General features: G+C 39.1%; 1 protein-coding gene across 2 annotated transcripts in view; it reads left to right on the top strand.

The window, feature by feature from the left end:
• The first annotated feature begins 1,512 nt into the window (after positions 1-1,512).
• UCHL3 (ubiquitin C-terminal hydrolase L3) overlaps positions 1,513-23,122 on the top strand; it is a 43,097-nt gene continuing 21,487 nt past the window's right edge. The window contains exons 1-6 of one of the 2 annotated variants that reach the window (XM_035320557.1): positions 1,513-1,667; positions 1,863-1,874; positions 14,849-14,977; positions 16,725-16,881; positions 17,271-17,356; positions 18,453-18,500. In XM_035320557.1, coding sequence (XP_035176448.1) covers positions 1,626-1,667; positions 1,863-1,874; positions 14,849-14,977; positions 16,725-16,881; positions 17,271-17,356; positions 18,453-18,500 — 474 coding nt within the window. In that variant the 5' untranslated portion in view covers positions 1,513-1,625. The remainder of the gene's footprint in view (positions 1,668-1,862; positions 1,875-14,848; positions 14,978-16,724; positions 16,882-17,270; positions 17,357-18,452; positions 18,501-23,122) is intronic. The other variant, XM_035320564.1, reaches the window with a different exon arrangement.

Below are 23,122 nucleotides of genomic sequence, written 5' to 3'. Positions count from 1 at the left end.
ATGGACAGGGCTTCGATTCTTTCGAAGGGGTTCCAGAGGTGAGTACCCTGGCTAAGAGCAGAAATATGTATGCAGTTGGGAGATGGCAACTGGCCTGAACAAAGCAAATTCGTGTATGGAGAACTGTTTGCTGCATGCTCATAAGGCAGGTAAAGGCACCCTGTAACAAACCAGGTAATCTATTATTTTACAGGAGTAAAGAATTACCATAGTTTTCTTGTCAGTTGTCAGTACAAAGTTAGACATTTAGTAAATTTTAAGGCCAATGAAAAAAAGAAAAAAAAAAAAAAAGCCTATAAAAGCCTATAAAACATTTGGTTCCTCGTTTTCCAGTTGCTTGTCAGATAAGCAGGGCTTCTCACGAGGCAAACAAATCTCTTGTCCCTTTAGTGACCCCACAGCTCTGACAGTAGAAGAAAACAACATTCCCACAACTTCTGGACTTAAAATATATATATAAAATTAAATCTGTTTTGACTGTCCCTCTCAGAGTGCCTTTATGTAGCTGCCTGAAGACCCGAGGAGAAGGCCTGGGGGCAGAGCTGTGAGGAGCCACAGATCCACAGCAGCTGAAGCCTGTATCGAGTACGGGGTGAGATGTGGTGCGTTCAGAGCACGGGGATGGGCAGCCCTAGCAGGGCTGTTGAATCTGTTTTTATACCTTCCTTCCTTTTTGATCTTTTCTGAGATGATTTGAAAGGCAGTGTAACACTAAATTAGGTATATATATTCTATATATTATAGATAGATAGATAGATAGGTATTATACTGTGCTTGATCCTAGGTGAAAGGTCAAGACAGGATATGTATATGCTCCTGAGATCCTGAGATGGGAAGGTATGAGGAGATTTGCAGCTTTAGAAGAGAAAATGCAAAACATTTGAGTTACTACTTCTTTGTGGATCCCTCGGGGACTTTACCACCAGAGTCCTTGCTGATAGTCTGAAGAGGACTGAAGTCTTCTGAGGCAACTCGCTGCCATTACTATAAGCGCACCATAGAACCAACTCCCTTTGAACCTTTTCATTAATCTTTATTACTCTTTATTAAGAGTTAATCTTTATTTCGTTAATTTTTATTGTTCTGTGGCCACTGTGCTTCTGCGAACGTTTAAACACTACACCTTAATCATTAAAGAAACAACTCCACAGCCCTCTTCTCCAAGAAACCCATTTTTATTCAGTGCGATGATTGATTTTTATTCAGGGCGGTTTCTGGAGGTGCTGCTCTGCAGAAGGGGTCGTTGAAGCGCGGCGGCCCCGCGGCGCCCCCCAGCGGCTGCCGCTCGCCATGCCGGCCCCGACGGGTGGGCGGGGCGGCCGAGGAACCCGCCGTCGCCTCGCCGGGAGAGCCCACTGCCGGGGGGGAGCCGAGCAAGGACCGAGGGGACAATCCTCCTGTCACCCTCAGCCGGGAGCAACCGAGGATAAATAGGAGATTTTTATGGGGTTCTCTGCTTTGTTCCGCTGCTTCTGAGGGCGGGAGGGGCGTGTGTGAATCAAGGGAAGGGTCGCTTTCCCCTGCGGGTCCCCCCGGAGCCGCCCGTCCCGGTGGCGCGGTCCCGGGTGCGGGCTGAGCGCGGCGGCGTGAGGCGCTGTCAGCCGCCAGGGGCTGTGCCCGCCGCCATGGAGCCGCAGCGCTGGCTGCCCCTCGAGGCCAACCCCGACGTGAGTGACCCGGGGAGGTTACCGGGGGCTGCCCGCGGGCCGGGGGGGAGAAGGGAAAGGCGCTCGGCAGGGCCCGGCGGCGGTGTGGTGCGTGGTGGGCTGGTGGGGAGCGCGCGTGTGTGTGTATGGGGGGTGTTAGCCCTCAGGCCTGACCGCGTTCGTAACCCCCCCCTCCGTTTTTTGCTTTCTTTTCAGGTCACGAATCAGGTAAGCAGCTTTTATTTGAGGTAACCTTTAGGCCCTCTGCAGCTCCAGGCCCATCGCCTTTTATTTCCTGCAGTAGAGGCTCCTGCTGCCCCAACGAGAGTAAGTTCTTGCCGCCCCACGGGTGCTTGTGCCGTGCCTTTTGCTTTTGGACCTTACTGGGATCTCCTGTGGAGCCTCTGAGTACGTGGTGTAACGTAAAGGAACTGTATAAAACACAAACGGTAAAGGAAAAGAGAAAAAATGTGTTCTGCAGCTGTGAGACAGTCAGCCTATTAACGTAACATAATCTCTTATATATTTCAGGGAGGGCTTTATCTTATTAATTATTGATTAAAACGTTGTTATATTTATATATATTATGGATCTATACATGATGGGTTTGTACGATCATATGGATCTGCTTACTTCACCATGTCTCAGTCCTTTTCTCCTTTGGATGACGAGAAGAAATAATATATTTTTAACATATTTGTACCTTGCTAATTATTTGTGACTATGTTGGCATAATTTTTTTGCTGTTCTTGTTGGTATAGTAGAATCCACACTAGAGAAAGGCATACTGATTTTGCTACAGATGGTGCTTGAGCCAAAAGCTTCCAGCAGTAAGAGGACATTCTTGAAACTACTACCTTGTTGAAATATTTTGAAAATTAGGAATTTCTGTGTATGGAGAATTATTAATTTTAATCTGTTGTTGTTGTAATTCATTAATCAAGTATGCAGAATATCAAGTATATCAAGTAATCAAGTATGCAGTGAAGAGTTATTCATTGCTGGGTCATTTTGTACTTGGCTTTATAATTTCCTGACACAAGTAATTTTACCGTTTGTATGTTATTACTGCTGTGGTGCAATCAGGTGGTGGGGTGAGTTCATTGTGTTCACATAAAATGAAGTGTTATCAGCTGTGAAGTAGAAACCAAGGAGGAAAAACTAGTGACTTTTTCCAAATGCCGTATTGTTAGGTTTATGCAACATGGAGGAAATCATAGAGTATTAAATAAATTGTTCTAAGTGTATCCAAAACCTCCTTTGCCCATTGGCTTTGCATTGGTGATGCATGGTATGTCTTCGTTGTGGGTGAAACTTTCACTTCACAGGGATTTTCTTGGTAATCTGTGTGGAAAGGGCCACTTCAGATAAGGTTGACTTTCACTATATTTTGCCATACTTAGATGAGCAGTAGTTGTAGTTATTATTTAGACTAAGGTGTATCCTCTTTTTTTTTTTTTTTTCCAAAATAGAAAAACAAATAAACAAACAAAAAAAACCCAAAGGTCTGTGTTGACTAGGAGTACACCTTGCAGTATTAGTCATTGTTCTGAATAACAACAGGAGTGTTAGTCACTAGTTATCCATATCCTATTTCTGTTTAACACAATAGAAGTAATAATTGGACATCCAAATGAATTTCCAAACACATTTTAGAAAAAAATCCTATGGAGTTAATTGCAAGGACAGTCATTACAACAGTCCTTTTTTTCTTTTTTTGTGGTGCTGTATGTCACTGTACTCTATAAAATACAAGATTCCTCAGGATAAAAAAAGGTATGCTTCTTATAGCTGCAGCATGTATGTCTAGAAGTTAGTTAAAATATGCATCTTCTTACACAGACCTTTAGCTATATGCTTCCTGGTTTTATTGTTGTTTGTTTGTTTTTTTTTTTATCCTTTTAAAAATTTATTTTACTTGGATGCTAGACTGTCCTTGGAACACACTACTTTTGTTATTATCAGTGCTATTGTTAGGTGTGGTAATGAACACATTGTTGAGATGTGTGTTGTAACGTACGTTGACTGTTTCAAACTTTGTGGCAGAAATTTGGGAGATAATGGAAAAGAGTTGGTAGTTCTCAGTTGCAGGGTGTGTAAAATCTTTCCAAAGTATCTTGATTTTTTTTTTTCCCTTGGTGAAAGCATTTGTATTAATGCAAGTCTATGAAATCTTAATTTGTTAGTATATAGGACCTTTTTTGTGCATATAGATTGGAATTATGTAAAAGGTTTAGAAATTGGCTGGAAACGATGAATAAATCTTTCTCAGCTTTAAAGATTTCCAATGGCAGTGACTCACTCAGGATACTGCTGCCATGTATCTATAGTGATCTTAAGGGAGAAGTCAGTGTAATTAAATTTACCATTGCCAATTTAACTGTCACGATATGCTCTTTTCTCTCCACTTCTGCAGTCTGATGGAACGGATTATAATGTATTGTGAGTCCACATCCAAGATAGAAAGAGTTGATGATTTAGCATTTCCAAAGCTCCAGTCTGTGTAGTGATGACAGCTAATTTTCTTCTCTTTGACCTTCAGCTGTGGGATCTCAGGTGCTACCCCTCTTCTTGAAGCTTCTGAAGCCCCTCTACTAATGGGAGAAAGTGGGTTTATCTGCCCACTGTTCACCAGATGATGCCTGGCTGTGTATCTTGTTCTCAGTTTCTTCTACCACCCAAAAAAGTCAGACTGCTTGTGAACATTGGGATTGAAAAGATCGGATGCAAGCTAATTGCTCTTTATTGTAACATCACTTCAGTCTGGCTTGCAATCTGTGATCATTTCCCTAGGAAGTGTAGATGAAAAATTAGTAATGGTAGATGAATTTGTCTTTCTTGATCTTCCCCGTTCTAAGAAATATCCTTACTTCCTAGGTAAGGCACCATTTCAACTCGTGCCTTTGCTCTGTCCAGGTAAGGTTCCAGTAATTGGCTGCATCTGGTTATGAAGCTCAAGCGCTGGCTTTGGGTAGCCCAGAGTTAAACTATGCAAAGCTGTCTGTGATTTGGGCTTGTCTCATGACATAGGGCTTATTTGCCAGCTACCTTCCAGCATTATTTTCAGGCCTTTGATCCTGCCTATTTTTTCGAAGCCATTAATGCAATGAGAGTCAGCTACATAAAAGAATTTCAGTCTGTGGACCCTCTTGGCAGCTGTGACTTTCTGGGGGCAATAAAGATCCCAGAACAGATGGCAGAAACTGGATACACCCAGTCTTCAATGCACCCAGTCTTCATCCAGTTAGGTGCTGGGCAAATATAGAGATCAGTTAATTACCTGGAGGAAATGAACTTAACTGTTCCTAGAAGGTCTTTCCATTTTATGAACTGTTTGCAGCACTGTCACACAGGCTTCCCCAAAAGAAAACCCTACTGACCAAAGTCACTGGAAGGGCAGTGCCTGCAATTCCTGACGTGCATTGGTGGTGGTGGTCCTCAGAGACAAGCTGCTGCGTGGAGTGAAGGTGCATGTGATGTGAAATAACTACACATCTTCAAAAGGGCATTTATGTTAAGTTTAACAGCAACTCTTCTGTTGTAAGCAAAGTGGCAATAGTGGAGATAGGCCGCTTTCCAAGAATGCGTGCTGTGAGCGTAGCCTCAGAAAGGGGAAGGCCAGGACTGAGCCTTTGGATCTTTCTGTGAAGAGAGAGCCCCAGAATCCCTTCCACAGAGTCAACAAGGGGGAAGTGGCAAGGCCATGCCACAGCCAAAAGTAGGCAGGAGGCAGATGCGAAGGAGGATTGTTGTGAGACCAGTTGTTGAATGTTTTCTGCTGGTTTAAAATACCTCAAGCTGTAGAGCCCTGTTATTAAGCTTAAACAGGTTGGTCTTATGTTGCAACAGATATGTTGCAAGGGGGAAACTTATGACTTGTTTTGGAGTTTAGAGCATTACTCATATGAATAGTTGAAAAATGAACTTAGATCTGTCTTTGTAGGTCATTCAGTAATCGAAAGCTGAGAAAACCATGCATTTAATTCTTCTATTCGTATTTGTCCCTTTTAGCATTTCCTGCTCTTTTTTTTGGCTTAGTTGCTTATTTATTTTCAGATGAAATAAGCTAAATATTGTAACAACTATAATCCTTTCTGTTACCAGTGCTGGTAAGGATATGTTTGGTTAGTGAACAGCATGCTACAGAGTAGAAAACAAGTGCTATTGGTTCACCACATAGGTTAGTTGGTGGTTCTGAAGATGCTGTTCCCTACTTCTCTATTTTCCTTAGCTTAAAGGACCAGCAGAATCAGTGTAATTCGCGTATTTCATTACACTGTAAAAACACATGCAACAGCTTATTTGTAAGCATAGATTGCTCAGGCTCATGCTGGTTACAACAATTATTTAGATCACAGGAGCAAGTTTGTTGTGAATCACCGGCTTGATAGCTCCACCTCAGGACTTGTCCTCAGAGCACTCCAAAGCTGTTGCTCGCTAAGAGCAGTTTCGGCAAGAACCTGAGTTAGCTGCGTAGTCCAGGTTTCTGTGTGGTACGTTGCATTGCTGTTTGGGTGATGATCAGATTCTGGTTCAATAGGTATGGTAATACCTGTGCACAGCAAGTATGAAGTTTCAAAGCTGCTTGATGGGTTATATTTAAAACATGTACCTATCAGCATGAAGAGCAGGAGCTCTAGCTGTGAGTCAGAGCTGCTCTTCTAGCACCCTGAAGAAACCAACACAGTTGGAAGGATAAAAATTTTGTGGGTGTAAGATCTATCACGTTTTGGGTGAAGCTGTGTTCTTTTTTTCTCCTTCACTGCAAATTAAATAATTTAAATTGAATCAAATTGTAAGAATGCATGGGCTGTATTCCATGAACTTTATTATGAGGTCCTGAAATACGATGCTTGAGGCTATTAAAGAAGTTTATGGATAAGTTTATTGTAATGGAGCATGTATTGTTCCAGTAAGACCATACTGTGGCCACTCTAAGTGGGGACTGGTTGGTAAAGAAGAATAAAACACTTTGTGTAAGTTATGCCCATGCATTTGCTCCTGAGCAATACTCATGTTGACCTGCAGTATAGAACTAAAGTTTCTGATCTGTATTTCTGTATTTTCATGTCAAGTCACTTGGCTAATGGACTGGAAGACACTATGTCTAAACCTTATTGAAAAACGATCCCTTCCTTTAAATTCCCTAAATGTCATAGTGAAAGAATTAAGAAGTATATCCTTATAATGCCCAAACAATAAAATACTGATTTATGAAACAGTTTTTTTTTTTTTTTTTGTGATATGCCTCCAGAAGTAATATATATAAAGAATTGAAAGCAAACTATTATGTGTTTGTATTTGCAATGTAAATCAGTTTAGAAAGGATTAGTTCAGTAAGAACAGGTTACTTAGAGGGCTTAAATACAACCTCCTATTTGTAGGCTCATATGAATTGTCAGATAAGGGATTTTTGTTGGTTTTATTTATTTTTCTTGGTGATAGTTCCATCAGACATTCTGTGCAGTGTCTTACTACTACTTAGGGAAAAATCAGCTTCAATTCATCAGCGCACCAAAAATTCTTATGCCTTAATGCTGAAATTAAAAAATACTGATTGCTGATGATAAAGTTATGAAATACTGATTACATCTAAATAAACTAATTAAGACTTCGTCCAGTTTCCTAAAACCATAGGAACATCTAGTTTAGTGGAAGAAAGTCTTAACTGGTTTTGCTGTGATACAGTGATGCTATAGTCCATTGAGCAGAAGTACGATATAACATAGACTCTGTTGGTGTCTCTGTTTGCATTTGGAAGAGGATTACGACAGTTGGTTCTTCCCACGAAAGCTCTTTGACTTTTGCCTGAATGTCTGGAAATGTCTCTATTTTTTCCCCATTTTTGTTCTTGTGGTTCCAGCTTTTATACAAACACTCCAGTAAAATGGAGAAGTCCTAGTTTTGAGTATAATGCCTTAGTGTTTAGAATGTGGCATTCTTGAAATATTTACAAATGCTGTCCAACTTCACTGGCACCTAGATTTCAAAGTCCATTTTACTTCAGTGTTAGTCTTCACATTGTTTTCATTTGCAGTTGACAAAGTAGAAAAGAGCATTGCTACTTCAGACAGTATTTAAGATGTTCACTGACTACTTCAGAAGTCTGCTGTTCAAAGTAAATTGAACTCTTCAGTTTTCTTACCCCAATTTCCCTTCCCACATCTCTGTCAGCCCCATGAATCGTATTCTCCTACTGGTTCTGTGGCTGTGTTGGCAGAAGCACTATTTTAATTTGCTGAAGTCAAGTCACCTGGGTCAAGAGATTGCTAGGTTGCTTTTTCCATCTGGCATTTGAGGCTCTTTAAATTAGCCCAAACTATATTTTTAAGGTTCATCAAATGTAACTAATTTTAAAGGTAGCCAGAGTGTGTTGGAGCAGAATCATGTGTTGAAGATCACTGCTCTGTGCTACTTTTGATGCTTAACAGTTAAGGTAGATTAAGGTAGTGAAAACAACATAGGTTATACCATAGAAATGTCTAAATTAACTTACAGGAAACCCATTTAGACATGTTACAGTGACTTTTGTTAACTAACATTTAGACAAGCAGATTGTCAGTTTGTGGTGATTTAGAATAGAATCAGGTAGGTTGGAAGGGACTCTGTAAGTGTTCTGTGGTCTAACCACATTCTGCTCCAAGCAGGTTGCTTAGGGACTTGCCAAGTTCTGAATTTCTCCAAGGATGGAGACTCCACAGGACCATAGACAGTCTGTGCTAGTGTTTGACTATGCTTATTTTTTTGTATTATTTTAAAATGCTTTCCTTACCAATTTTGTATTTTCCACATTCTGGCCTACGTCCATTGTTTCTCATTGTTCTACTGTATACTACTGAGATGAGTCAGTCTTCATCTTCTCTGCAGCCTCCCTTAGCTAGTAGAAAACACCAATATCAAGTGTCCTGTCCCCTACCTCCCCTGTCTTTTCTTAAGATGGTTTTAACCCATATTTCAACCATTCCTCATACAGCAAGGCTGCAGGCTCCTGTCCCTATTGGTGGCTCTCCACTGGATTCGCTTCAGTTTTTCAATGCTTCAGTTGTAATGGGGAGCTCAAAGCATTGGCACAGCACTCCAGAGAGTTTCACAATCCTCCAAGAGAGGGGAGGTCTCACGTCTGCCTCCTGGCTACTTTCCCTTGCTAGTAAGGCAACTAGTGATAGGGGTTGGCTTTTACTGCAAGGGCACGTTGACTCACGTTCAATTTATTATTGATCAGGATGGCCTGATCCTTTTCAGCGGAGTTATTTTCTAGCCAATTAGCCCTGAGCCTGTGTGACTGCATGAAGTTATGCCATTCCAGATGGAGGATTTTGCATTTGTCTTCGAACTTCATGAAGTTCCTGTCAGCTCATTTTTCCAGCCTGCTGAAATTGCCTCTGAATTGCAGCCTTGCCCTCCAGTGCTCTTCCCAATTTGGTGTAATATCCAAATTTCTTGAGTGTGCAGTATGCAACCGTCCCGATCATTAAGGAAGATGTTAAACAGCATTTGCATTGACACCTGATCGATGTCACTGCCAATTGGACTTTGTTTTGCTGATTGCCGTCCTTTGAACCTGGCAGTCTGGCCAGTTTTCCACTAGCTTCCCCCTTAGCCAGTTCATATATCTCACTGGTTTGGCTCTAGGGATGGTATGGGTGACTCTGCCAAAGGCCTTGCTTTATAAAGACTGCACTGCTTTCCCTCCCCTGCACCTTACCCATGCAGGCAGTGCTCACACTGTTGAAAACTTCCAGGCTAATTGGGCATCGTTTGCCCTTGGTAAGTTGGTGCTGCCTGTTCTCCATCACCTACTTGTTCTTATGCTTGGGAGTAGCTTCCAGGAAGATTTGCTTCATAACCTTCCCAGAGACTGAGCTGAAGATGAGTGGCCTGTAGTTATCTGAATCTTCCTTCTTGTCCATCTTGAAAATAGATGTGATATTTTCCTTTTTCTAGTCATGGGGAACCTTCCAAGATCACCATGACCCTTCAGAGTTGTTAAGGAACAGGCTCACAAAGGTGTCAGCTGATACCTGTAGCAGTATTGGATTGATGTTGTCCCGTGGACTTGTACATGCCCTATGGCTCTAGTGTTCCCCACCCGTGGCTTTCTCTACAGTGAGAAATGCTGCTTTCTCACAGATGCTGCTACTTGGGCTTCAGGAACTGGGAGAACAGAAGGCAGCAAAACATCAGCATTGAGAACCTAAACCTTTTCCTTTGTTGCTCGCTAGGTTTCCTGTCCCATTGTGCAGTAGACCTACATTTTCCTTAACCTTCCAGTTGTCGCCAGTGTATTCACAGAAGCCCTTCATGTGTCCTTCACATCCCTTGTAATTTCAGCACTAGTTGAACTTCAGCTTTTATAACTGCGTGCCTCTGTGTTTAAGCAACGCACCTCTGTCCTTTTGGACAGCCTGTTCCTCTGGTTTCTTTCCACGTACTTCTTTCAGTTTGACCTCAGTCAGGAGTTAGGTATTCATCCGTGGTGGCTTTTGGTCATACTTTTTTGAGTTTCTGCATTCTGTATTGTCTTGTGATCACAGTAGTCATGGCCCTCCACATTCACAGCTTGGACGAGTTCTTCCTTGTTTATACTGTTACCTGCCAATTTTGAGGAAACCCTTGCTCTCAGCAGGCAATTTTAAAGAATTGAAAATTGGGCTCCCACATTTGCATCCTTGAAAATAGGGCCTATGTGAATTTCCGGAACTCTGGAGTTCTACAATGCAACAAAAGGTTGGATTTTTTTTTTTTTTAGCAAATTTGATGTGTTAATACTATTTTCAGCTCAAATGTTGCATATATTGAAACAAGTCTGAAAAATTGCACTTGAAGGCCAATTGTTTGGACTTCTCCAGTGAACTCTAGATGCCAGGTAAGAAGGAAGGGCCTTCTGGAATACTTGAGCAAAAAGGAGAAAATTACGCAAAGGGCAGTTAAGATGTATAGAAAGGACAACTAATTTCAAAAGTGATGTTTTTTTTTCCAATGGTTAGCTGAACCAATGAAAAACGAAGGAGAGATCTGTCATTCAGGATGGCATTTTAATACAACAGAGGAAGAGACAACTTTATATACAACAACAAAGTTAAATAAAATGTACTTTTAAAAGTAAAGCTCTGAAAAAGTTTAACTAGATACGGACAATTGCATTGTCTGTCTTTCCTTCTGAGCTGCTGTAAGACTTTTGTAATATGTTTTCTTTTTTTCTTTTCTAAGGTAAGTGCTCAAAGATGAATGAAGAATAGTCAGCAATATGATAAGTGACAGAAATATATCTGATACTCTCTTTTGCAGATCTAGAGTAATTAATATAAGGCTGCTAGCTTATTGGTGCTATATGCTCAGTTGAACCTAAAAATAAGAGGAAAATAAACAATGGAGAGTGGATGAGCCCTCAAATACAGTGAAAAGTACCTTAACTGCTCTGTCCAGTAAGTATCTTTAGATAGAGTTGCTTGGGTAATTGCTGCAAAGCAGCAGAGGTCCTCACCTATGAATGAGACTGTCTAAAAAGCATACAGAACTGCCTGCTGTTCTAAAACTGGAGTGTTTTGGCCAGTGTGGAAGCTCACCTGCTGGTAGATAACTGAGTGATCTTTGTACCAGCATGACTGGCCTGAGAAAGAGATAGAAATAACTTAAGGAACCCTCCTTTTTCTTCCTTTGTCTTTTCCTATGGTGTTCAGGTAATTTGCCAAAATTGAAGCTACTGCTTGCGAATAGGCTCTTCTGAGCTTCATGTGTCACATCTAATATGGATTTTTGTCCCTCTAAATAACTTTCCCTGGTTTCTAAGAACTTGTTTTTACTCCTTTAAAATTTCTCTTCCCAGACCTCGCTAAATAGCGTTCCATTGCTGTTACCCATTCAGAACATAGTTGCAAAAGATTACTTGTTTGCCTCTGTCATTCATTGAACTTTTTTTTTCTTTGCATTTCTCCACATCAAGAATAAGCTAAATCTATTTGTTTCAAGGGGTCTTTGGACCCTGCCATCTATTCACCTGTAAACCCATCTGGCAGTCTTTCTTGCACATGGGCACTTGTGCAAGATTTTTTTACCTTTTACTCATGTAATATTCAGAAAGACATTTCTATCATTTTTTTCCAGGCTTGAATGAAGCCATCTGGAAGCAGAGGGGTCTCATTAGCCTATTTTTGATCTCCCTTAATCTTTTCTTGATGATTGTAAAATAAGTTGTTAGGCTGTTCATGTGTAAAGTTTGCTGCCTGCCATACTAAGGCTGCGTTCTTGGTGTTTCTCTGTAGTGTTGACCACCACTTCTAACCATCGCTGTCATTGTATACTGAAACTCTTAACCTCTTAAAGTTTCGAGGTGTTATGGTAATGTGAGTACTGAAAAGCATTCTTTCTGCAAAGCTTTTGCTATGATGAATATATCATTCAGAAGTTTGAGTAGCTGTTTTTGGGTCTAGGGGATGTGTTTTTCCCCAGCCTGTGAAAGGCAACAAGACAAAAGTATATGCATCATTTATTTATTCAGTAGCTTCATGTGATTCTTTTAGTGTTGCCTCATCTGGTTGTGGGGTTGCTTTCTCTGTAAGTGTCTTTTTATCTTTTTATTTTGTTGGGTTTTTGTACCCTTCTTTAATGTTATCTTGCAAAATAATAACCCATGTTTTCTCAGTGGCATTGCATTTCCCACAGTTCTGAGTAACAACAGGGAACATGATGGAAAGCTTAGAATCATAGAAGTACTTGAGGTACAAATAATATTTTAACACAGCTATGTGTACTCCCCTCTCCTTCTGAACTTTTCTTCTGTCATTCACAAAGTGGTAATTACCCTCATAACTTGGACGGTTAAAATAGACGCTAAAAATGAAATGCCTTCTGTTTCATCAGCTAGTAAAAACTCACGTTCCCTCCGTATAATTTTCATTAAAATATAACGATTTGGCTTTATTCCTAATCTTGGCAAGACTTAAAGGTGGTATAGAACCAAAAGATCTTGGTGTATTACATAAGCAATCTCCTGAGTTAATTTTCTTGTCATACATTTGAACTACCTTGTTTTAACATCAGTTAGAAAGCTGTGCAAAGCCTTGATCATGGACTTGTGCCCAGTCCCACAAACCCATACATAAGAGACCAGATCTTCCTTATATCTTGCTAAAATACACTTTTTCCTTTCACTTCCCATTTTCATCTTGGAGTTTATAGTCAATTTGCATTGTTCGTTTTTAGTGGAAACATAGGAAAAATTGATTAAAAATAATAATAATAAAAAAAATACATGGCATTATGAACAGAAAGTCTTCATGTTTTGCAATTCAGACAATCAAATACTGAACCGTCTCTGAACGGTTTAGGTTGGTTCTGTAGATACAGAGAAAACCCATATGTAACTTTTCCAAGGTTTTCTTTAATCTTTTTTTTCAGACTTAAATTGTCTTTACTTGGTCTTGGTTTTGATTTCTTGCCTTAGAGTGTAGAGTGGGGAGACAGGAATACATTTAAAATGGTAAAGTGTAAATTTCCTTATCGTCAAAATACTGGCTGCAAACTGCACCTTGATTCTCTTAATAAACTTAATGGTGTGCATATTTTCTATTCTTTCCCCCTTTTCAGAAGATATTCCTAAACTTGGCTGGTTAAAACAAAAGTAATGATAATCTTCTGTACTCATTGTAAACACATGCATGCCATGCATTCACCCTTTTTAGAAAGCGCCTTTTATATCTAAATATTGGGAGTTAATCACTGTCTGTGTCTCCTGAAAAACAGTAACCTTGCTTCTTGCCTAGTATGAATTGAAATTGATACTTGAAGGGATCTTGTGTTAGAAGTAGACATCTCTTCTTTTTCATTTTAATAAAATACTAATTTTTGTAATAAGATTGATTTCTGTAGTTCTTACGGGCCTATCTATATAGGTGTGAATCTACTCAAACATGGTATAACTATTACTGAACTCTTGTGTGTATGTGTCAATCTGTATGGGTGAATTTTGGAAGGAAGAGAAAGGCATAGATGATTCATTTTGACTTACCATCTTGTTCTTCTTAAACATCTTGACTGCAAATGTATCAATAGAGAGGTTTCCTCAAATAGCGCTGGACAGGAAGTATGATCAAGCTTTGAACGAATCTTTTCCTTCTAAGAAAGAACAGACAAAATACTCTGGTTTTCTACTGATCTGCTTTTGGGAACATTGTTGGAAACCGCAGAGTTGCAATTTGTTGAGAGCTGGCTAAAGAAATGCCTTAGGAGTTAACTGTTTTTTTCATTAGAGAGAGCAGAGGAATATTACTGGCTGCAAGTTTTTTTTTTTTTTTTTTTTTTTTCAGGCATTTTAAACTTCTAGCTGTTTATCAAGACAGACATTTTCCATATTTTATGGAAATTTGATAACCCCAGGTGACTGGAGATCTTCCTACAGAATGTGATTTTTCTAGCAGAAATACAGGAGTTCTGAAATGCTTACTTCAGAAATACAAAGAGTTCTCCCATGTCTGTAGTTTTTTGTTTAAAATGTAGTATTTCAAAATAGGATTTGAGTGTGCCATAACACACAATTAACTTTTTCTTACAAATGGTCAGTGTGTATATAATTCCAAGAACCTAACTGAATTCAGAAACTCTGACTCTGATACAACACGAATATTTCAAGTTGTTTCCAATGGTATAGAGTTCTTAATTCCCCTCCTTGTTGTTGAGATAGTCGCTTCATCTCCCCTCTACTCAGTATTGCTGAGGCTGCACCTGAAACACTGGGTCCGGTTCTTGGCCCCCGAGTACAGGAGAGATGTGGATGTACTGGAGAGAGTCCAGTGGAGGGCCACCAAGATAATGAAGGGACTGGAGCAGCTCTCCTATGAGGAGAGGCTGAGAGAGCTGGGGCTGTCATCCTGGAGAAGAGGAGGCTTGGGAGTGGGGGGGTGGGGGAATCTTATCAGTGTGTTTGAACACCTGAAGGGAGGGAGCAAAGAGGCCGGAGCCGGGCTCTTTTCAGTACCAGGACCAGAGGCAATGGCACGCACTGGAGCACAGGAGGGTGCCTCTGAACACCAGAAGCACTTCTGTGCTGTGCGGGTGACTGAGCACTGGCACAGGCTGCCCATTGAGGTGGTGGAGTCTCCTCCTTGGGGATCTTCAAAAGCTTTTTTTTTTTTTTTTTTTTTTAAAAATATATATATATATACCAGCACACTCATTTAATATTATTCTGTATTCTTCTCTTTCAGTTTCTCAAGCAATTAGGTATACATCCTGACTGGCAATTTGTAGATGTCTATGGCATGGAACCAGAACTGCTTAGCATGGTGCCAAGACCTGTATGTGCAGTGCTACTTCTCTTTCCAATAACAGAAAAGGTAAAAGTTTATTTAAAAACCAGCATATCACTTTTGTTGTAGATGAATACATGGATGGGGCTTTGAGCAGCCTGATCTAGTGGAAGACATCCCTGCCCGTGGCAGGGGGATTGGAACTAGACTATCTTCAAAAGTCCCTTCCAACCCAAACTGTTGTGTGAATCTGTAAATCTTGTGCCTTTGTGTCAGAATCAAAATGAGACTTAAGCATTATTCAGAGACTTCTTAATTATAATAAATAAATGATAACATTATGTGTATATTTCCAATTTATTAAGTGTTTTAATTGGAGTGGGAAAAGCTAATGTAGAAGTAAAGAAAAACATACTTCACATTTTTTTCTTGCAGATAATTCTGTACTTTGGTTTTAAAATGCTGGCTGTGAAACGGCAGAATTCTGCTAGTTTTAGCAGAAAGCCACAATAGCATGAGCAAAGTAAGGTTGTGTGCCAGACTATCAAATGCAACTACTTTTTGAGTTTTTGTACTGCTGTACTGACTAAACATCGATCCATTCTCAGTTAAGTCATCAGTACCAGTATGACTTTAATTTCTGGGACAGATAGAGCATATTTTTGGTGGAAGAGTGTATATATTGCTTTTTGCCTCTCCCTCCATTCTCCTTCACCCCTATTTCCCCCAGTATACATCAATTTGCTTGAACTTGGTTTTAGGGCTGAATACCCTTGTTAGCATACATATAATCTTAGGGTTATTGTCCAGTTTAAAGATGAATGACTTATTAAATCAACGTCATAGGATGTAGCTTGATCCAGTGAATGCTTATCAAGGGATAAGTCAAGTTAGAAAGGACATTTTGAAGTGATCTGGTCCAACCCTTGCTCAAAATGATATTTTCAGTATTCACATCTTTTTGCGGGGGGGGGGACGACACAGGGAATGAATGGCAGCTATATTGTTTACCTTCTCTAGTCTGAACTTTTGTCTAATACGTCTAAGGCCTTTTTTTCCTCAATTAAGACTATTCGTGTTATCTTGTAGATAAGTGCTGTCAGTTTAAAATTCTTTGTAAAGGCACCTGCTATTTACTTAGAACGTTTGGACCAGTGAGACAAGCTGCCAGTGTGGAATCACGATGCTGGGGAAGTTTCTTAGTTCTGAGAGAAATCTCTCATGAAGAGTTCCTCACTCTGAGAGGAAGAGTTCCCCACTCATTCAAACTTGACATTTGTCACACTTAAGTAAAAAGTCCATCTACTTCATTTTTTTGTAAATTACTACTACAGAAAATAAACCTTTACCTTATGATTATGCCTTTTAAAGGACCTGTTTTAAACATTATATGAAGTTTACTTTATATTCCTGGAAAAAATGCAATGTGAGGAGATGGAACTTACAAGAATGGTTCATGCTGGTTAAACACCTGAAGTATAATGGTTGCTTGATAAAGCTTTTGAGACCTCTGTCCTTAAACACTTTTTCTTAGATTGAAGAGAGATGGTGACAGGTGCTAATATTGAACATTCTTGAATTGCTGTTAGGTAACACATTTCAAAATGACGATTTAAACATATCAGGTCTTATCACTAGTCAAAAGCCAGTCATAGAGTTTTCCAGTTGGGGAAGTCTGTGTGTACTGCTGGACCACTTCTGTTAAACGTTCCAAGTTGCAAGCCGGGTTTTGGTATTATTAGGAAGGTTTTACTTATATAAATTGGTTTTGCTTGGGTAATATAACAAGTACCTATTTGTACTACCTGTGAAACTTGTTTAACTTTCCTTCTAGTATGAAACCTTCAGAACAGAAGAAGAAGAGAGAATAAAAGCTAAGGGGCAAGATGTCAAATCATCAGTGTATTTCATGAAGCAGACTATCAACAATGCTTGTGGAACAATTGGGTTAATTCATGCCATTGCAAACAACAGAGATAAAATGAACTTCGGTAAGTGTTTCATGTTTGCTTGCTTGTTTTTGTTGTACTTTCCCCCTCTATTTTTTTCCCTTACAACTGTGGAAAGTATGGAGGGAAGGATGGGATATGTACTATTTTCTCTGAATATAACTGTTCATCTCTACTGAAAGAGCATTTCTGCCTGTAATTATAAAAAAAAAAAAAAATTCACATTAATCCTAAAACGAAAACATTGAAAACACTTCAAACTGCAGTAGGTAGCAATTCCTCGTGCAGTCAGCCTTCATTGCTTCTTTAAGACGATGAAATTATCTTTATATCTTTTGTTGGTTATAAGCATTCTGTTAGCTTTGAACAATGTGGAATTCAAGGCATGGTTTCAAATCTGTTAATGTTATGTCTTTTTTTTTATTTTTAAGAAACTAATTCATCACTGAAAAAGTTCCTAGAAGATTCATTATCTATGACTCCTGAAGAAAGGGCCAAATATCTAGAAACTTATGAAGTTAGTATTGTACTTTTTACTCCTTTTGAAAATGGTATAAGAATTATTTGCATGAGCAAGTTCTTTGGTCTTGGTCCAGTGAATCACTTAAACAATCTGAGTTTACGTGTGAGCTTGTGATCAGACAGCTGCTGCTGAAAAAAAAAAAAATATGGATTTGGTGGTTTAAAGTATTCCTGCCATCCCATAGCTCCGTCAGCAGAATGGATTTTGTCAATGTTTTTCATCCATATTAATTCGCTGGCTTAGTTGAAAATGATTTGAAGTGGATGAGTAATGTCTGCACAATCATTTTGGTTGATTCAAGATCCAGTTTAATGGTCAATTTGGGCTGATTTGAGGCTATTGCTGGAAGGACAGTCCTGCAGTCTCCTTCAATTTATGCCTTCAAGTCACCTTGCTTTGACTGTAGCTCTTCAGGGCACACAAGGAGCTGATCTGACAGAATTATAGCCCCCCCTCTCCTTCCATCCCCCATAACAAGCAGTTAGATGAGCTAGCTGATTGAGTGCTTAGTTGGATCATAATTAGTGCTGATTCAAAGGATGTGACAGAAAGATCTGGCCGCTGATAGAAGTGGAGAACAGTGCTGTTGCTCATGATGATAACGATGATCCTCTGTCAAAATGAAAGTATTGATGGGTTCCAAGCCTGAGTTCAAATTCAACTTACTGTGAAGCCCTCAGGAATAAGGTTGTTAACATGTGCCTCAAAGAAAGTAGTAACAAACAGGAACCATAGAGGTTTGAGGACATTATCTGCAGAAATGTTGGATACAAGCTGTCTGATCTCAGCTTCTACCTAAAGTGTTTTGTATACTTAAGCCAGGAACTGAAATATCAAAACCACTTGCCAGTACTGTTGTCTGTGTGTTAAACTGCAGTAACAAACTGCTACATAGCTTCATCAGATTCAGTTCAAATGAAACACCTGGCTCTTGAGATCCTTGCAAGTGGGGATTATTTGTTGATTCATTTCTTTATCTATTAAAAGCATCGAGCAAAAGAAGTTACAGCTATGGCATTTGATTAAAAAGAAGAGCATACAGTGATTCTTAAAATATTTAAAGTCTAATTAAAATATGCTTTAATTTTAGGCTATTCGTGTCACTCATGAATCCAGTGCCCACGAAGGTCAGACCGAGGTATTCTTTTTTTTTTTTTTTTTAAACAAAGCCAAATATGTTTGTTAATAACTACTTTGAGTTGAATATAGTGGAGCTTAAAACAATCATAGTAAAGGTTTACACAGAAATGAAGATTTTTGCTTAATTTGCATTATTGTGTCAGTCAACTATCAGGGCACAAAGGGAAGTGACATTGGGGGGCAAGGGAACAAACTTGAAGCTGTTTAGTTTTTTGTATTATTCTTTTCAAGCCTTTGTATAACACAGATGATCTTTTCAAGCTTTATTTCACAGTAGAAGAGCCAGAAATAATGTTTTAGTGAAAGTTGAGATCAGGATGTTGCAAATTCATTGCTGAGATGTAGGATCCATAGTAACCATACAAGTGGAACAAACATTGTGTAAGAGTCTGAAAAGTTTTATCTCAGGAAAAGAAATACTTCAGTACTGGTGTCGCTTGTGTACAGACATTACTTCAGATAAATTTTCACCATTTGTGAAATACATGCATAAGCTTTTATCACCACAGATTGAGTGACATAAAATAAATAACCATGTTTAGGATCAAAGAAATTTGCTGTGCTGCTTGATCAGTACTAGAGAATGCTCCTTTATCTGTGTTTACAAGTAAAATAGGACTGAACTTAAAGTCTCTGTGCACTCGATGTTGTACTTTGTTGTACTTCATCCAATATGGGAACAGAACCTCAAAAATTAAATCAAATTTGGAAGGATCCGTATTACACATTTAATTTCACTGAGCAAAATAGAAGGTTAATGCCAGGAGAATAAGTGGCTTTGTGAAGTTTTGAGCAGTGTTTATGGTGTTTCCTGGTTTTGTTGCTTTGAATCCTTTTTCAGGAGAGGGGCAAGTGCTTATTGAAGTTCCCTTGCCAGTCAGTGTATCTTCAGTCTTACGGATTTGGAAGCAGAACAGCTGCGTCAGTCACTGAGAAGGCATAAGCAAGCCACTCAACGTTTTTTGCCTCCTTATTATTAAGGCACTTTTCCATCTTTCTGGTTCAGATTTCAGTATCCGTTCCACAGAAGAAAAACTGATTGGGTTGTTGCCAGTACCACTTGTTTTGCTATGACTGCAATGGCTCATCTGCTTTCCTTCTTTATTTTTCCAGTACTGCGAGTGAGTGTTTCTTTCTTAAAGCTGTGCTATGTCTTCTAGGCATGGCAGAGGAAAGCAAATCAGACCTTTCTGCTTCCCCCTCATCCAGCCATCTGGAAACCTGTACTTACTCATTCTAAGTTAAAGATGGATGAAACCTAAGAGAATTGTTTGTATCATTTCTAGTATTAATACTGACCTTCATTCATGTGTCGTCTTTTGTTTTCTTCCAAATTCTTATTTCTATCTTTAAATCAGTCAAGGAAGGTTCTATATTTCAAGAAGAAACATCAATGCAGCTGCAGACTTCTCTTCATCTTCTAAATAAGAGACTCCAAAAATTCCTGTTTCTTTTCTTTTAAAAATGAGGTGATCCTTTTCTAGGTATTCTCAGTAAGAGAGAGGTTGTGGAGATTCTTCTGCAAATTGCTGAAGACCGTGAATCTCTTCCTTGGATACTTGCAGAACAGAATAACATTTAGCTGTTTTGATGTACGGTGGCATTCATCCAGGGAATAGTTCATTTGTGCATTCTCCTGGCAGAAATCATGGAATAACTGGGGAGAAGATGAAGGGTTATGTAGTTTAGTTCCTGAGGGTCTTTATAAGGATTCAGGAAGGTTCTAAGTGATGACGGATTTTCTTAATAAGGGACACTTAGCTTCTTGAACTTCCACAAATTAATTGGTTTCCTGATGAAGATATTTCAATACAAAATATTAAAAAATTGTGTGGAAAGATGCAAACGCTTTTTGTAATAAAAAATTACAAGATTGTCTCGGCAACCATGCCTAAACAAAAATGTTGAATAGGTAGTGGCCTTTCCAAATATTTGTTATTCCATTTTATGTAACTAAATCTGGAAGTAATTCAATGTGGATGTTCCTTAGAATGGTAAAATAACTTTTTCCTGTCCTTCTGTTTCCCAAGCTGAAATAGTACAATGGCTGAATACATGTCCTGGGAGCATTTTTCAGAATATCCTTTGATCCATCAATCAAAGAAGTAAGAAACAAATAACTTATTATACTGGAAGAAGTAATTGCCTGAAGATCCTGTCCTGCGATTGTGTGGTTAAGTAGGCGGTGAGGCCTCCCATTTCATCTCTAAAGCGCAGCAATTCCTCCTGTAGAGAACAATTCTTTTTAAGCAAAATAAAATAGGTGAAATGAGAATGTGTTGAGAAATGTAATGTGGGGTTGGAGTTCATCTCCTAGTCTTACACCTTGCAGTGGTACACTTTGGCTGTTGCTGTAGATCTCTTCATGTAACGCTAAAGGGACTGGTGAACAGCATGCCCTTGAAGATGCTGACGTTAGCATGTGCAGGTCATACATGCAGGATGTTAGCTTCTCCTGCAGGAAAAGTTAATAGTGCTTTTGGATCAAGAAAGAAGAGAATCTTATTCCTCCTGCATATTTGTAATTGCTAAGATAGCTTTCCTGGGAGTTGAAGCTTCTTTTCAGAACACTGGGAAGGAATAAGTTTGTCTTCCTTTATTTCTCGTAGTTTTGTTGCTCCCCCCGTTCCCTCCATCGCTAGAATAGCACGGACATTTTTCATAGAAATTTCTCCTTTGAATAAAGAGACTTACGTAGTTGCTTAATGATGGTAAGTGGTGCAGCTTGACAAGCCAAAGGTCTTTTCCAGGTCTCCCACAGAAGTAAAGATAAGCAAGTATGCAGGCCTACTCTTCTAGCATGATTACCTTGGCTTTTGTGGTTCTGTGGTTGCTCTGTGGGTAGTTCTGTCTGTCCCTCAGATAGGTGTTGCATACTACTGTCGCCTCAAATTCTTCTGAAAATGTTGCTTAAGCTCAACAGTGAATAGAATAACTTTCAGAAGTGGGAAGTATGGCAGTCACATTTGCTAATTTGGTTGAGACTATGCAACTGCAGCTGCTTTCAAGATGCTGTTCTTTCCCTCCCCCAAGGAAAATATGCCATTACATGGTGTCATGAGATAAAATAAAATTTTCTGGAGTCTTGGGATGTGGAAGGTTTAAAAATAGCGAAGAATTACAGACAGGTTCTCCTCTGAAAATATTTTTTCTGAGCTTTCATTTTTCAGATGTTTAAGGATTCAGCCTTTTATAATGGTAAATAAAGCCTGACAATCTTACTAAATCAGGATAATTGTTTTTATGATCTCAGTGGCTTCTTGATTTTTTTATTTTTATTTTTTTACAGTCCGCCACTGGATTTTCTGCTATTGTTTCTCTTCCATATTTCAAACCTGGAAGTAAAGTGAGTCTACCTAGAAATAAACAGTTACAAGTAATAGCAGTGAAGCAGAACTATCTTTCCAATACCTACATATTTCATCTATTCATTTGTCTTGTCTAGGCAGGTAGGCTTTGTTTCTGGTTTAAAATAGTCTGTAATAAGACCTATGTTATAACTTCTTAAGTTTTAACAAAAAATTCTGTTGTGGGTGGGGAGGGAGAAGGTATTAGGATAATACTTTTATAAGTCTAATATTAGTGGACAGCTAGATTTTGCACTCCAGTTTGTGACTGCTAGAAGAGAGAGAAGAGTTACGTGGCCAGTTTGCTTCTGGAATTTATCATTAATGTGCAATCTGTTTAGGTGAAGTATTAAGATGAATCGCTGTAGCTGTCAGTTTCAGTCCATTTGCTTAGAGCGTTCTGTGTTGAGGGATGCTTTGCCAAGTTTCCCAGGTTTCATAGCTGTGGTTCACTTACTTTGTTTAAAAAGCAACAAGGACAAGAATAAACCCGTGTTCCTAGCCATTTTGTGTAATTTTCTGGTAATTCATTCAAAGCCCAGCTATAGAGGGAACAAAGTTGGAACAAAGGTCCAACTATAGACTGGGTTAGAACTGAGTATTTGTGGTAGCTTTTTTTTTTTTGGTAGACTTTTTTTTAGCCTTTATTAAAATATGTGAGGTTTTAAAATGAATTTTAGTGATGGTTTTGTGTTTTTTGTCAAAAAGCTTGTATATTTTCTTAAAATTGCTATGTTTTCTGTTCTTTCAAAAAGAAAGTTCATTTCTAAAAACAGTTAAGTGTTTATTTCACTAATTTCATATTTGCAACTTGAAAAGATTGTGAAGTTGAATTTATGCTTCAGGCCAGATTTTGGACCAGGTTTGAATCACGTTTGGTGTTAAGACTCGTGGATTGTTTGGATCCATGGCTTGCTTTTTTGCTGCATTAAAGCATATAAATAGATAAATCAGTGCTGCAAGTATTTATGCCTGTTTAAAATTACTTACAGGAATAATTCTGTTGGAGAAGCATAGTGTTGAATTTTAGGGGTTTCAAGGGTGATTTGATTCTTGTCCCATGCTCCATTGCTGTTCTGAATGAGAGCATTTAATGTAAGATTCTTGTAACAGTCTTCTAAAATGTATGCTCCTGAAACTTTCTCAAATGCCTTTTATTTCCTATCTGAAAGTGCCAAAAAAGGATATGAATCTTCATGATAAAAGCTGGATGGATCCAGTGGCTTAAGGCCAGGTTTTCTGGTTTCAGCTTTCCGCACAGTTTAAGCTCTTC

The sequence above is a fragment of the Oxyura jamaicensis genome, chromosome 1 (genome assembly GCF_011077185.1).
Source record: "Oxyura jamaicensis isolate SHBP4307 breed ruddy duck chromosome 1, BPBGC_Ojam_1.0, whole genome shotgun sequence".
In the NCBI taxonomy this organism is placed as follows: Eukaryota; Metazoa; Chordata; class Aves; order Anseriformes; family Anatidae; genus Oxyura; species Oxyura jamaicensis.
This window is presented reverse-complemented; position numbering and strand designations above follow the sequence as displayed.